Raw genomic sequence first — 16,028 nt, forward strand, 5'->3', positions numbered from 1 at the left:
GCAACACTTCTTTTGCAAGTCTGATGGGGTAATCTACTCTATTGGGCGCTTGGCCTCTACATGTCAGACCTGACAGATTAGGGGATCGTTTTTTTTGAGCACCTTCATTCCATCTGCCACAATAAGTGTGATTTCTCAGTGACCATCCATTTTAATTCTCCTTCACATTCCTATACCAACATTTCAGCCTATGGCCTCCTCTGCTGCCACAATGAGGTGACTTTCAGGCTGAAGGAGGATCAGTTCGTTCCATCTATGTAGCCGCTAACCTGATGGCATAAAGATTGATTTTTCTAACTTCTGGTAATTTTCCCCACCCCCCCCCCTTTTTTCATTCTCCATTCCAGCTCCTCTGTTGCCCCTTTCTTTCCCTTTTCCTCACTTACTCATTACCTCCCTTTGGTGCCCCTCCTCCTTCCTTTTCTCCCATGGTCCACTCTGCTCTCCTATCAGATTCCTTCTTCTTCAGCCCTTTACCTTTTCTACCCATCACCTCCCAGTTTCTCACTTCCCCTCCCCACCCATCCACCTTTCCCTTCACTTGGCTTCAGCTATCACCTGTCAACTTGGACTTCTCCTCCCCTCCCCCACCATCTTAATCTGGCTTCTTCCACCTTCCTTTCCAGTCCTGATGAAGGGTCTCAGCCCGGAATGCCAACTGTTTATTCCCTCCATAGATGCTGCCCGGTTGCTGAATGTGTTCAGCATTTTGTGTGTTGCCCTGGATTTCCATCATCTGTAGAATCTTTTGTGTTTGATTAATAATGCCTAGTTATAAGCTGATTTTTTCTAAAAAGTTATTTAAATTTGTTTACAGATGCATCATCTTTCTCACAGTATTTCTTTCTTACTAGAATACATTTTTGTTGAGTTATGAACATCTGTCACTGTTTATCTTCTCTTATTTTTCCCAACCCTTATGTTCCTTATGTTCATATTTTCATTGAAATTTAAGATAATGGTTTTAGATCTTAGTTTCTCATTTTCAGAATTAACTATGAAATTGAGACTGTTCCAGACGATCCTTTACTTAGAAATTATTAATTAATTATTTCTTGTTACACTTAAGATCTTATCTAAAATAGCTAGTTTCCTGGTTGGCTCCACAAGTTATTATTCAATTCTTTATGAACTCATCTGAAGGCTGACTTTGCCAATTTGATTTGCTCAATCCATGTGAAGATTAATGCCACCCATAATAATTAAGTTTATTTCAAGTTCTCATTTTTTCTTCATTTCTGATCTGCACATCACTACCATTAGAGATCCTACTGCCATCAATTATTTGTTTACCTTGCCTAATCCTATCTGCACCCAAATTAATTCTGTCTTGATCTTTTAAGTCTAACAAACGTTGACCTCAACCTTCATAAAGGAAGCTTTCAACTGTACCTTCTGTCTACCTTCCTAAAATTTAAAAGACCCCTGAATATTCAGTTCCCATCCTTAGTCACATTGCAGTCACAATGTAATGTGCTATCACTCAGTTATTTTGACCTTAAATATGAATTGTATTCCTTTTGCAGTTTTAATAAGATTCTTAATGAGGAACAAGTAAATTAGTAAATGTAAAAGTAAATCAGTAGATGAAATGTATTATAATTGTGTTTTTGGAAATAATTTTCCTGCTGCTTATTAAATATGCATTGTAGGTAGAATATCTTCAGTTCGGAACACCAAATTATGTGTAACAAAATGTTCTGAGGAAAAGGAACCTGGAGAAGGGAATGGTAGGTGCTTTTAATGTTGAGAAATATAGTCATGCATGTTGTGTTAAATTATAAATAAAGGATTAAGTTCTGTTGTAAATAGGTATAGCATTAAAATGATTTTTGAGTAATAGTATGACTCAAAAATTTTGCTTAGATATTATTAAATAACACAAACATCAAGATTGTTTGTCATTATGTAGTATACAAGTGTAAAGGAGAACAAAATGATTGTTGCCCCAGATCTGACACCGCCTTAAAAAAACTTGTTAATTTATGCTCACTAACTCAATGTATCCTGGATTCTGGATTGTGTGCAGATATCAAACCCAGGACATATTCCTGATCTGAGTACAGATAGGGGGAGTTGGAAGCATTTACACCAACCACATTTATTATAGGTAGCTGCCAATATTGAACTAAAACCAGAAAATGCTCAGTTAGCATCTGTAGAAAAGATAATAGTTCAGAATCAGAATTGTTATCTTTGACATATGTAGTGAAATTTGATGTTCTGCAGCAGCAGCAGTACAATTCAATGTATAAAAATTACTATAAGTTATAATAAGAAATATTTTTAAAGTACAAAAAAGAAAAATAGTGAGTTAGTGTTCATGGACCATTCAGAAATTTGATGGTGAGGGGAAGAAGCTGTTCCTAAAATGTTGAGTGTGCAACACTGAGGCTCCTGTGCCTCCTCCCTGATGGTAGTAATAAGAGGGCATGACCTGTTTGGTGAGGGTTCTTAATGATGGATGTGGCTTCTTGAGGTACTACCTTCTGAAGATATCCTCAATGATGGGGAAGCTAGAGTCCATGATGGAGCTAGCTGAGCTTACAACCCTTTGCAGCCTCTTTTGATCCTGTGCATTGGAGCCCCTTGTTGTGATGGAAAATAACTGATTCTTTGAGCCTCAACAGTAGAGGCCTGGACACACACAGTTTTAATAATAAGGAATTTATTTACAAGGGGAAGTCGGGTCAACACAACCAACTACAATACACAGAAAGTGGTGTGGGGACAGAGTACGGTTACACAAACAAAGAACAAGGAAAAAGCACTACAACAGCTATCCCCCTTGACCTTGGATAGCTGCAGCTCCCTTACCAGGACAAAAAGTAGACCTTCCCAAGCATAAATCAATGCACTTACCTCCAATGTGGTGGTCTGTAAGAGAGGGCTAGGAAGGCCAAGTCTCACCTTTTAAAGCATGGGGCTGGGTGAGATAATCCAATTAAGGTGACCAATAATTTAGGTGTGCATTGATTAGTTGGGAGGGACCAAATGTTGATTGGCATGTGGTGTGTCCTCAACCAGCCAAGTGGCAGTGCGTCTGTCACGTGGCCGGTATCTCTGGATACACCTCTGTACCAGATAGAATACTCTCCATGATGCATCTGTAGAAATTTGCTGGTCTTTGGTGACATACCAAATCTCTTCAAACTCCTAATGAAGTATAGCCACTAGTGTGCCTCCTTCATGATCAAATTAGCATGTTGGCCCAGGATATATCCTCTGAGACGTTCATGTCAAAGAACTTGAAGCTTCTCTCTCTTTCTGCCACTGACCCCTCAAAGAAGACTGATGTCTTCCACTTCCTGGAATCCACAATCAATTCCTTGGTCTTACTGACATCGACTGCAAGGTTATTGTTGTGACACCACTCAGCCAGTTGATTTGTCTCATTCTTGCATGCCTCCTTATCACCATCTGAGATTCTGCCAACTGTTATGTCATTGGTGAGTATGTAGATGGTGTTTGAGTTGTGCCTAACTTCACAGTCATGAGTACAGAGCAGTGGCTGCCAATCATTTCTTGTGTACCTCTCCGTTTGCTCCCAGACCATATCCCCAGTCCCACCCTCTCCCTTTCCAGCCATTACATAAAAATGATAAAGAATGATGCACAGTGAAAGAAATATGAACATCAAATTCAATGCAGTTCCAAATAATTTCAAAAATACTTAAAATTTATTTAAAGCTACATACAAATAACATTTCTTTAATTACAGTAAAACAATTTTTATCACCAATTTTAGTGAATATATTAGTAGTCCCAGCTATTCACTACAGTTGGCCCTCCTTATCCACGGGTTCCGCATGCGCGGATTCAACCAACTGCAGATCGGGGAAACCCGAAAGTTCTCTCTCCAGCACTCATCGTTTGAGCATGTACAGACTATTTTTTCTTTTCATTATTCCCTAAAAAATACAGTATAACAACTATTTACATAGCATTTATATTGTATTAGGTATTATAAGTAATCTAGAGATGATGTAAAAGTACAGGCAGTCCCTGGGTTATGAACGAGTTCCATTCCTGAGTCCGTCTTTAAGTCGGATTTGAAGTTGGAACAGGTACATCTGGTATTATTTAGCGTCAGTTAGTCAAACGTTTTTCTTAGTTTGTAGTATATATTTTACCTTTCTATGCATATAAAACACTTAAGAAACATATGTATTTCAATACTTAAACCACTGTGTTGCTTAGTAATAATTGTAGCTTTCATCGGGGCAGTGCCTTTCACATGCTCCATTAAAATTGTTCTGATCGTTGACCGACTAGCCTAACGCTTTTCCAATGACTGATGGTGTTTTACTTCTTTCCGATTGTTTTATTACTTCCACCTTATTTTTCATTGTAATCGTGATTATTTTCATGAACAGAAACGCTGCTGATTCAGAGCTGTGCCGGGTCCTAAAGACCACCACACAGAGACAGGTTAAATAAGGGAATTGAGCATCTGCGTATTTTGGTATCCACAGGGAGTCCCAGAACCAATCCCCCACGGATAAGGAGGGCTGACTGTACTTTATTGCTTTTTCACCTTTCAGTGAGATAGTTGGAGTGACATTGGCTTCTTGACATCAGGCTGAATATCACTCTGAAGGAGTCTTGGATTCCCATGTTTGGTAATTTGCAGTATGTTTCATTGCTTTGAAGAAGCTGGGCGGCTGCACTGAAACTGTGCTTCACTAAATATGATGTTGGAAAGGCAATAAAGAACACCTTAACCTTTTTCCACAATGCAGGAGAGCATTCAGAGTATATTCGAAGATCATCATCTGGTATTCTTTCTCTTCCAACTTAGAGAGGCTCAGAAATTGGACATGGCCATGATGGCCAATGTTGCACTTCAGTAGGGTTAACTTGGTCAGAAATGTGGAGATGATTGATTTGACTTTGATAGGATTCCCATCATTTCCTTGCAATTGAAGATTGATCTCATTAAATTTTGTGAATAATTCTGACAAATAAGCAATATCATACCTGATATTCTTGAGTTGATCACTGAATAAAACTTTTGAGTCTTCAAAGAATTTTATCAGTTTCAAGAAGTGTATAAAAGCATCTCAGGGAGTTTCCTTTTGAGAGCTGTTTGACTTCTGTGTGCAACAGCAAGTGTTCATTATTCTCAGTACAAAGCTCTTGAAATAGTTGAGAATTGAGAGCATGGGACAATTTTATTTACTGCTGTATTTAATAGTATTTAATGATTTGTACAGCTGATCTCTTAGGTTTTTTGTGACAAGATGTTTGTGAATTATGCAGCGAATGGTAAAAATATTAGGTACAGCTTTTTTCAAGAAAGTAATATCCCCACAGTGGCATTCTGTCATTTATGGTGCCCTATCTGTTGCACAGGCAAGGATGTCGGTGAGCTGAATGTCCTCTTTGAAAAATTGCTCAATAATCCAAAATATTGACTTGTCCTTCATACCTGTTTCTAATCCTCTTGAAAATAATAACTTTTGAACCATGCTTTCATCTTTTTTGAAGTGAACATAACAAAGAAGCAAAGATTTGTTGCCTTTCAAGGTTGACTCATCCAACTGCAGAGCAAATTCTGTTTTTCTAAATATGTTGCACAATGTGTCTTTCACATTCTCAGACATTTCATCTATTTATCTTTAAACAGAGTGGTCGTTGAGCCGAATCGTTTTAATTATTTGGTCTGGTGACCTATGGAAAACTGTTCACAGAACCTCCTTTACTGCTGGCAGAACCTGTTCTTCTCCAATTGTATGTGGCTTTCCAGATTTAGCAATGAGCAATGAGCCATGATGGTTGGCATGCAAACCATCACTATTTTATTGTGAAGTGCTGGCAAACATGTTTTGAAGTTCTTTCTTTTTTTGAAAAGTTTTCATGAAGTGACCAAAAATAAGCCAAGCTCTTGTTTGCTCTGTCAGAGTATATTATTTTAAAATGTTCAAGGAGCCTGGATGGCTTCAATGCCTCAATTGCGTAGTGCTGGTATAAATCCATATTTCAGATACTTCACACTATACTTTCTATACTTCTTTTTCATTTGGTCTGCTTCAGCCAGTTTCATTATGGATTAATGACCACGGTCAAATGCCTGTTGTTTAAGTCCAACCTCAAGTGCTGTGATTAATAAAAGGGGAAAGTTATGACATCATCACAGCTCGGGCAAAGTCTGACTCTTCGCCTGAAGGTACAGTTGAAGTTGGAAGTTTACATACACTTAGGTTGAAGTCATTAAAACTCATTGTTTAACTACTCCACAGATTTCATATTAGCAAACTATAGTTTGGCAAGACGTTGAGGACATCTACTTTGTGCATGACACGAGTAATTTTTCCAACAACTGTTTACAGACAAATTATTTCACTTTTAATTGACTATATCACAATTCCAGTAGGTCAGAAGTTAACAAACAAAATAAAAAGAAATCAGCCAAGACCTCAGAAAAAAAAATTGTGGACCTCCACAAGTCTGGTTCATCCTTGGGAGCAATTTCCAAATGCCTGAAGGTACCACGTTCATCTGTACAAACAATAGTACACAAGTATAAACACCATGGGACCACACAGCCGTCATGCTGCTCAGGAAGGAGACGCATTCTGTCTCCTAGAGATGAATGTACTTTGGTGTGAAAAGTGCGAATCAATCCCAGAACAACAGCAAAGGACCTTGTGAAGATGCTGGAGGAAACAGGTAGACAACTATCTATATCCACAGTAAAATGACTCCTATATCGACATAACCTGAAAGGCTGCTCAGCAAGGAAGAAGCCACTGCTCCAAAACCGCCATAAAAAAGCCAGACCACAGTTTGCAAGTGCACATGGAGCCAAAGATCATACTTTTTGGAAAAATGTTCTCTGGTTTGATGAAACAAAAATTGAACTGTTTGGCCATAATGACCATCGTTATATTTGGAGGAAAGAGGGTGAGGTTTGCAAGCCGAAGAACACCATCCCAACCGTGAAGCATGAGGGTGGCAGCATCATGTTGTGGGGGTGCTTTGCTGCAGGAGGGACTGGTGCACTTCACAAAATAGATGGCATCATGAGGAAGGAAAATTATGTGGATATATTGAAGCAACATCACAAGACATCAGCCAGGAAGTTAAAGCTCAGTTGCAAATGGGTCTTCCAAATGGACAATGACCCCAAGCATACCTCCAAAGTTGTGGCAAAATTGCTTAAGGACAACAAAGTCAAGGTATTGGAGTAGCCATCACAAAGCCCTGACCTCAATCCAATAGAAAATTTGTGGGCAGAACTGAAAAAGCGTGTGTGAGCAAGGAGGCCTACAAACCTGACTCAGTTACATCAGTTCTGTCTGGAGGAATGGAACAAAATTCCAGCAACTTATTGTGAGAAGCTTGTGGAAGGCTACCCAAAATGTTTGACCCAAGTTAAACAATTTAAAAGCAATGCTACCAAATACTAACAAAGTGTATGTAAACTTCTAACCCATGGGAATGTGATGAAAGAAATAAAAGCTGAAATAAATCATTCTCTTTACTATTATTCTGATAGTTCACATTTTTAAAATAAAGTAGTGATCCTAACTGACCTAAAACAGGGAATGTTTTCTAGGATTAAATGTCAGGAATTGTGAAAAACTGAGTTTAAATGGTGTATGTAAACTTCTGACTTCAACTGTATATCAGCGATATCTTGGTTGGGCCATGGTCTAGAGAAATTCATCAAGACCATTTGAAAGAGCACATTCTGAATTTTACCCATTGATCACCATACCCTAATTCACTGGAATTGTATCATTGCATGATAAGAGTATGAAAATCATACTAGCTAACACTGTACTACAGTAGTGAATGGCAATAATGCACGGACCAGGCCCAGAAATAACATAACGTGCTTTGGGTAAAGTCTAAGAGAACAGTGTGTTAGCAAGAGATGAGGTGATTTTGTGATCAATATAACTAGTAATGTGTCACTGATTAAATGCTTATAATAAGTAATTAATTTCTTTAATTAACCCTGTTATCTCTCAGCTGCCCCCCTTGCTACTGAAACACCCACCCCCAACACCAACTGCTTTATCTTTATATCCCACTTAGAAATTCCCACCACATCACTACACCTGGGGGGAGGTGCGATATCACCCAGTTTGAGATCCCTGGTGTAGAGAGAGTAGAGCAGTGGGGTAAACCTGCATTTTTGAGATGCGGCTATGTTGATTGTCAGCAAGGGGATATTACTTCTGCACTGACAGTGGTCCCCCGATGAAGATGTCAACGATGCAGTTGCAGAAAGGTATAGAGGCCCAGGTTTCGAAGCCTGTTGAGTAATACCTAGAGGATGATCTTGTTGAATGCTGGGCTGAGTCAATTAACAGCACCCCAATGTAGTTATTGCTGTTATCCATTTAACATTTCAGGTTGAAAACCCTGGAGAATCAAAATTGTTCATTCTGGTTCTCTTTCATTTTCAGTGGAAGCTACTTAATCTGAGATTTACTGACATTTTCAGGCTTTATTTTAGACTTTCAGCATCAACATATTTTCATATTTTGTAGGCTTAGGAGAATTTACAGTTTTTTTTACAGTCAATGCAGAATTTCTTGGAAGGTACCCATTGTAGAAAGTCCACAGAAAGGTTACACAAAAAAATGGCCAAACCAAGTGATCTTTTTCATTGGAGTTACTGAGAGACAAATGTTAGTCAGTATAGAATAACCAGCTGATAGCGTTCATCATTATTCAGTGTCTTTTCTTTTTAAATCTTTTTATTAGTTTTAAACAAACATAAATGAAACATGAATACAAAATGTTTGAGAGTACATAATTAATAGTTTAAATAGACATTCAGATATGTAATAATAAAAATATATAACCTCTCAAACTCAGAACATTAATGAACAACGAAGTAAAAAGAGAAAAAAAAGAAAAAACCCCAAAAAAAGAGAGAATATTTTTTTAAAAAAAAACACTAAGCAACATGGGCCATTGAATAATATTAAGTACATGTACAGTAGTGCCAATAACTCCGAACCTCCATCCAATTAATTAAGGATAATATAAGTAAGGTTTAGGAAAAGACAATTCAACTCATGTGAAAATGTTGAATAAAAGGTCTCCAAGTTTCTTCAAATTTAACTGAAGGATCAAAAACCACACTTCTAAATTTTCTAAACTCAAACAAGAAATAGTTTGAGAAAACCACTGAACTACAGTTGGAGGATTAATTTCTTTCCAATTCAATAAAATAGATCTTCTAGCCAATAATGTAACAAATGCAATCATTCGTTGAGATGAGGCGGATAAACGATTATTATCCGTCATTGGTAAACCGAAAATTGCAGTAAGAGGATGCGGTTGAAAATTAATATTTAAAACTCTTGAAATAATACTGAAAATATCTTTCCAATAATTTTGTAAACAAGGACAAGACCAGAACATATGAGTCAATGAAGCAACATCAGAATGACATCTATCGCAGGTTGAGTTAAGATGAGAATAAAATCGAGCTAGTTTATCCTTAGACATATGACCTCTATGTACAACCTTAAATTGTATTAGGGCATGTTTAGCACAAATAGAGGACGAATTTACCAATAATAAAATTTTTTCCCATTGCTCAGTAGATATAGGACAATGCAACTCTTCTTGCCATTCCTTCTTAATTTTTTCTGATACATCTAACTGTAAATTCATGATCATCTTATAAATGATAGCTACTAAACCCTTTTGATAAGGATTAAGGGCTAAAATTCTATCTGTAATGTCCAATGGACATTCTTTCGAAAAAGACTGTAACTCATTATACAAAAAAAATTCTAACTTGTAAATATCTAAAAAAATGGGTTTTAGGTAAATTATATTTATTAGATAGCTGTTCAAAGGGCGTAATGTTATCATCCAGAAACAGATCACGTTAACATGTTATACCTTTTGTTTTCCATAAAAGAAAAGCTTGATCCATAGATGAAGGCCAAAAAAAAAAATTAGATATTATAGGACATGATAAAATGAATTTATTCAAACCAAAAAATTTATGAAATTGAAACCAAATTCGTAATGTATATCTGACTATAGGATTAGTTATCTGTTTATTCAATTTGAATAAAGAAAAAGGAAGTGAAGATCCTAAGATTGAAATCAGTGAAAAATCTTGCACAGATTTACATTCCAAATTTACCCATTGTGGGCAAGTAGCTATAGTCCATTCTTGTGTCCAGAATATTAAATACCATATATTGACTGCCCAATAGTAAAATCTTAAGTTTGGTAAAGCCAAGCCGCCCTCCTTCTTAGGCTTCTGTAAATATTTTTTACCCAATCTAGGATTTTTGTTCTGCCACAAGTAAGAAGATATTTTAGAGTCAATAGTATCAAAAAAAGCTTTAGGAATAAAAATTGGTAATGCTTGAAATAAATATAAGAATTTAGGAAGTATCATCATCTTAATAGCATTAACTCTACCAACCAATGACAAAGATAGTGGAGACCACCTAATAGCAAGTTGCTTAATTTGATCAATTAAAGGTAAAAAGTTAACCTTAAATAAATCTTTATGTTTTTTAGTAATTTTAATACCTAGGTAAGTAAAATAATCTGTAACAATTTTATATAGTAAATGTTTATAAATTGGAACTTGTATATTTAATGGAAATAGTTCACTCTTGTTAAAATTCAATTTATAACCAGAAAAATTACTAAATTGAGCAAGCAAAGATGAAATAGCAGGGATAGATCTTTCAGGGTCAGATATATATAATAACAAATCATCAGCATGTAATGATACTTTATACGTCCTCTCCCCACGGGTAATACCCAGAATATTAGGTGATTCACAAATAGCTATAGCCAATGGTTCTAAAGCAATGTCAAATAGTAAAGGACTTTAAGGGCAACCTTGCCTTGTACTACGAAATAGCTGAACAAAAGGGGATCTTTGATTATTGGTAAAAACCGAAGCTAAAGGTTTATGGTATATTAATTTAATCCATGATATAAATTTTGAACTAAAATTAAATTGTTGCATTGTAGTAAATAAATATGGCCATTCAACTCTAGCAAATGCTTTTTCAGCATCTAAAGAAATAACACATTCTGGTATTTTAGATGAAGAAGTATAAATAATATTAATTAATTTTCTAATGTTAAAAGATGAATAGCGATTTTTAATAAATCCAGTCTGATCTTCAGAAATAATTTGAGGTAATATATTTTCTAATCTAATAGCCAAAATTTTACTGAAAATCTTAAAATCCATATTTAATAAGGATATAGGCCGATAGGATGCACATTCAGTAGGGTCTTGATCTTTTTTAAGAATTAAAGAAATAGAAGCTTCATAAAAAGTTTGTGGTAATTTACCTACACTTAATGCATCTTTAAAAATTTTACAAAGCCAAGGAGAAAGTATAGGAGAAAAAGATTTAAAAAATTCTACAGGAAAACCATCTGGACCAGAAGCTTTACCAGAATTCATTAAAAAAATAGCCTTTTCTATTTCAGACTCCGTAATAGGTGTATCTAAAATTACGTTATCCTCAATAGTTACTTTTGGAATATTCAATTTCCTTAAAAATTCATTTATTAAAGAAGAGTCCTTAGTGAATTCTGATTGATATAAGGAGTTATAAAAATCTTGAAAGGCTCTATTTATCTCTTTGTGGTCGATCGTCAGAGTACCATCTTGTTTACGAATCCTAGTAATCTGTCGTTTATCCGAAACAATTTTCAATTGATTAGCCAATAATTTACCAGACTTATCTCCATGCATATAGAATTGAGTTTTTAATTTAATTAACTGACTTTCAATCGAAGAGGATAATAATAAACTATGTTCCATTTGAAGTTCCACTCTTTCTTTATAAAGTTCTTTACTAGGGGTCATTGAATAAATGTTATCAATTGCTTTGATTTTATCAACTAATGTTAATATTTTAGAATTAGTTTGTTTCCTAACTCCAGCAGAGTATGAACTAATCTGTCCATGAATATATGCTTTAAAAGTATCCCACAAAATTCCACTAGAGATCTCTGCTGTAGAATTTGTTGAGAAAAACAAATCAATTTGTTGTTTAATAAAGTTAACAAAGTCTAAACCCTGCAATAAAATAGGATTAAACCTCCAAAATTTAGCATTGATATATGAATCCGTTATTTTGATAACTTCAGAGGTGCATGATCAGATATGGTAATACAGTCATATTTACAATCAGTAACATCTGTGAGTAAATGGTGATCAATGAAAAAGTAATCAATTCTTGAGTAATTATGATAAACATGGGAAAAGTATGAAAACTCTTTGTCATTAGGGTGTAGAAAACGCCAAATTTCACAAATAGCTGAATCAATCATAAAAGAGTTAATAAGAGAAGCCGATTTATTCGGAAGAGTTTGGGTAGGCTTGGATCTATCCATCACAGGGTTTAAACAACAGTTAAAATCCCCACCCATTATCAGTCTATATTGATTCAGATTAGGAAAGGATGTAAATAAGCATTTAAAAAATTCAGGACAATCAGTATTTGGAGCATAAACATTAACTAAAACAACTTTTTGATTAAAAAGTAGACCAGTAATAAGCAAAAATCTACCTTGTGGATCTGAAATTGTTTCATGATGTATAAAAGAAATTGATGAGTCTATAAAAATAGAAACACCTCTTACTTCGGCTTGCGAATTTGCGTGATACTGTTGGTCCTTCCAAAACCTAAAAAAAACGTTGACTATCCACCTTCCTTACATGAGTCTCCTGCACAAAAATAACATTAGCATTCATTCTATGGAATACTTTGAATATTTTTTTCCGTTTGATCGGATGATTTAAACCATTAGTATTCCAAGAAACAAAATTACTAATCCTATCCATATTGACAATATTTATTACAGTTAACACATAAGTTTAAAAAAAAGTGAACTCATGAACCCGGAAGAAGGAAGTGAGTTCAAGGAGAAACCGGAAGTCACGGCACTGCAACCATTTTTGTAGTTTCATATAGGCCCATGAAATAAAACTATGATTAGTCAGTGTCATTCGAATAAGTTTAAAAAGTTTGGCATAAATGCATACTTAGTATGCCAGCTGTATTAGGAGTTCAGTGTTTTGCTAATCAAATGCACCAACCAATTTATGCACTGATTGACCCACTGAAGCCCCACTCTTTGCTGAGAGCTAATTTTCATATTTTGGGGATTTTTATGATAAACTATTAAAACATTGGAAATATGCAGCCCTTAAAACAGATACTGGAAATGTACAAAATATTAAAATTCATCAGAGTCTGATGCTTCATAAAGCTGTACATTTACAGATGAGTACAAATCCTTAAGTTAACAGGGCTAGCCACAATGAAGCTAAATGAAAATGTAAAGGTGTTTTAAATTTGCTTGGTTAAAACAATTCTTATTTTGCTTTAAGTTATATGCATTAAACATTGATGTTCAGTTCTGTTATGACAAGGTGATTGGTACCATTTACCAATTAAAGCAGATAGATTATATTTGAAACAGCACTTTTGCAAAGTGTGACAGGGAATGTAATTATTCTGTTTGGAATTTCATGATTTTAAAATTTTAGCACAGATTTATGACAAGCCAAATGCCTTTCGTGGATTACAATTTCCAAACTTGGTGGATCTTCGACAAGTCACAGTTATTCCAAAAGCAGAATGGCAACGTATCCAGGATGATTTGAATGGAATAAATAAAGAAGCTGAATTTTTACGAACTCTGAAGGAAGAAAGGGAAGCTTTACATTTACAATCTAAAGAAATAACTAAGCACTGGACAAACACCATTACAGTAAGCATTCTTTTAAGTATCTCGCACCATCTGTCATTGTTATGTTGTACATTATAGTGTATTATTGTTTGTCACAATTCATCAGTTAAAATTTGAAAAAAATTTATTGTGAATCCAATAAGGAAGCACGAATTTTAAAATATAACATCCAAGCTATAGTTGAGTTCATTTGTTTGTATCTGATAAACAGATGTAAAATGAGGATAGAAAATCAGAAAAGATAGGAGTTAGCAAAATTTTATTTTACACTTCCAGGAATAACCTTGAGTATTCTTCTTTAGTTTTCAATTTGAAAGTAATGACACAGAGTTTCTACCCAGTTTTATGTATTTTGTCCAGATCATGTTGCTGTAAGGGGAATTGAAATAAACACCATCGCATGTCGTCACAACAGTGAAGCAATTTAAATTATCCTGTTTAGTGAACAACTTTATAGCTTTGTGCATTTGTGTCTCCTGAATGACTCTGATAATTTCACACAAATAATTCTAACTAGAAGGAGGCTTAGTATGAAAATTTACATTGTATTTGTAGAGGTTTGTTATTCATTGTAACATCCAACTGTAAAACTAGGAACAAAAGAGATCAACCAGTCCCTTAACTTAAGCCTTCTCTACTATTGAGCAGTACCATTGCTGATCCAATCTTAGTCAAATACAGACAGTCTCAAGGTCACTTCTGTGGACAGACTCAAATTGACAGTACTTCAACCTCTCAGTAGCCGCATGTCTTCAAAGTATGTTGTTTATTAGGGAAACCATGACAGCATTGCTTCACGTATTCTAATCTGCAGCCAAAATCTGCCATAAGTATTAAACTGTCAGAGACTTACAAACCAATTGAATTTTATGGTTATAGGTTGCCTATTAGTCACCAGCAGCCAATCAGAAAAGGCTCCCTTTATTTTCACCCTTTTTCTCCTACCAATTAGCCATTGCTCTATCTGTGCTATCCATCTTTCCTCTAACACCATGGGCTCTTATCTTGCTAAGCAGCCTCATGTACATCATCTTGTCAAAGGCCTTCCAAAGATCCAAGTACACAATGTCCACCAATTCTCCTCTGTTTTTCCTGCGTGTTATTTCCTCAAAGAATTACAAAAGATTTATCGGGCAAGACTTTTCCTTAAGGAAATCGCATTGATGTTGGCCTACCTAACCATGTGCCACCAAGTACCCCGAAACTTACGAGACTCCAGCATCTTCCCAACCTCATCCTCAATAAGGGACTTCACCATCTTCCCTACAAATAAGGTCAGGTTAATTGGCCTATAATTTCCTTCCTGCTGCCTCCCTCCCTTCTTGAAGAGTGAAGTGACATTTGCAATTTTCCAATCCTCCAGAATCATGCCAGAATCCAGTGATTCTTGAAGGATCATTGCTAATGCCTCCACAGTCTCTTCAGCCACTTCTTTCAGAACCCTTGGGTGTAGTCCATCCAGTACAGTTGACTTATCTACCTTTAGACTTTTCTGATTTCCTAGCACCTCTTCCTAGTAATAGTAACTGCCCTCACTTCTGCCCTCTGACTCTCTCAAACTTCTGGCATATTGCTAGTGTCTTCCTCAGTGAAGACTGATGTAATATACTTATTCAGTTCACCTGTCATTTCCTTGTCCCTGAATACTACCTCTCCAGCATCATTTTCTAGCAGTCTGATATCTATTCTCACCTCTCTTTTACTCTTCATATATCTGAATAAAATTTTGGTACCCTCTTTGATAATATTAGCTAGCTTACCTTTATACTTGATCTTTTCCCTTCTTATGGCTTTTTAGTTGCCTTCTGTTGGTTTTTAGAAGGTTCCCAATCCCCTAACTTCCCACTAATTTTTGCTCTATTATATGTCCTTTCTTTTGCTTTTATGTTGGCTTTGCTTCCCTTGACACCCATAGTTGGTCATCCTGCATTTAGAATACTTCTTCTTTGTGATGTATCTATCCTGCAGCTTTCAAATTGTCCCCAGAAACTCCAGCCATTGCTGCTCTGCCATATGCCTGCCTGTGTCTCTACCAATCAACTTTGTCCAGCTCCTCTCTCATACCTCTGTAATTCCATTTGCTCTACTGTAATACTGATGCATTTGACTTTACCTTCTTCCTATCAAACTGCAGGGTGAATTCTATCATATTATGATTACTGTCTTCAAAGGGTTGCTTTACCTTAAGCACCTTAATCAAATCTGGTTCATTACACATCATCCAATCCAGAATAGCTGATCTCCCAAGTGGTTCAACCACGAGTTACTCAAAAAAACCCCCATCTTATAGGCATTCTACAAATTCT

General features: G+C 35.8%; 1 protein-coding gene across 2 annotated transcripts in view; it reads left to right on the forward strand.

Annotated features, from left to right (window-relative positions):
- The window catches only part of cfap210 (cilia and flagella associated protein 210), a 36,966-nt gene that overhangs the window by 1,793 nt on the left and 19,145 nt on the right, over positions 1 to 16,028 (forward strand). Inside the window, exons 2-3 of one of the 2 annotated variants that reach the window (XM_059966625.1) lie at positions 1,653 to 1,730; positions 13,520 to 13,743. In XM_059966625.1, the coding sequence (XP_059822608.1) occupies positions 1,653 to 1,730; positions 13,520 to 13,743 (302 nt within the window). The remainder of the gene's footprint in view (positions 1 to 1,652; positions 1,731 to 13,519; positions 13,744 to 16,028) is intronic. The other variant, XM_059966626.1, reaches the window with a different exon arrangement.

The sequence above is a fragment of the Hypanus sabinus genome, chromosome 4 (assembly GCF_030144855.1).
Source record: "Hypanus sabinus isolate sHypSab1 chromosome 4, sHypSab1.hap1, whole genome shotgun sequence".
NCBI lineage: Eukaryota > Metazoa > Chordata > Chondrichthyes > Myliobatiformes > Dasyatidae > Hypanus > Hypanus sabinus.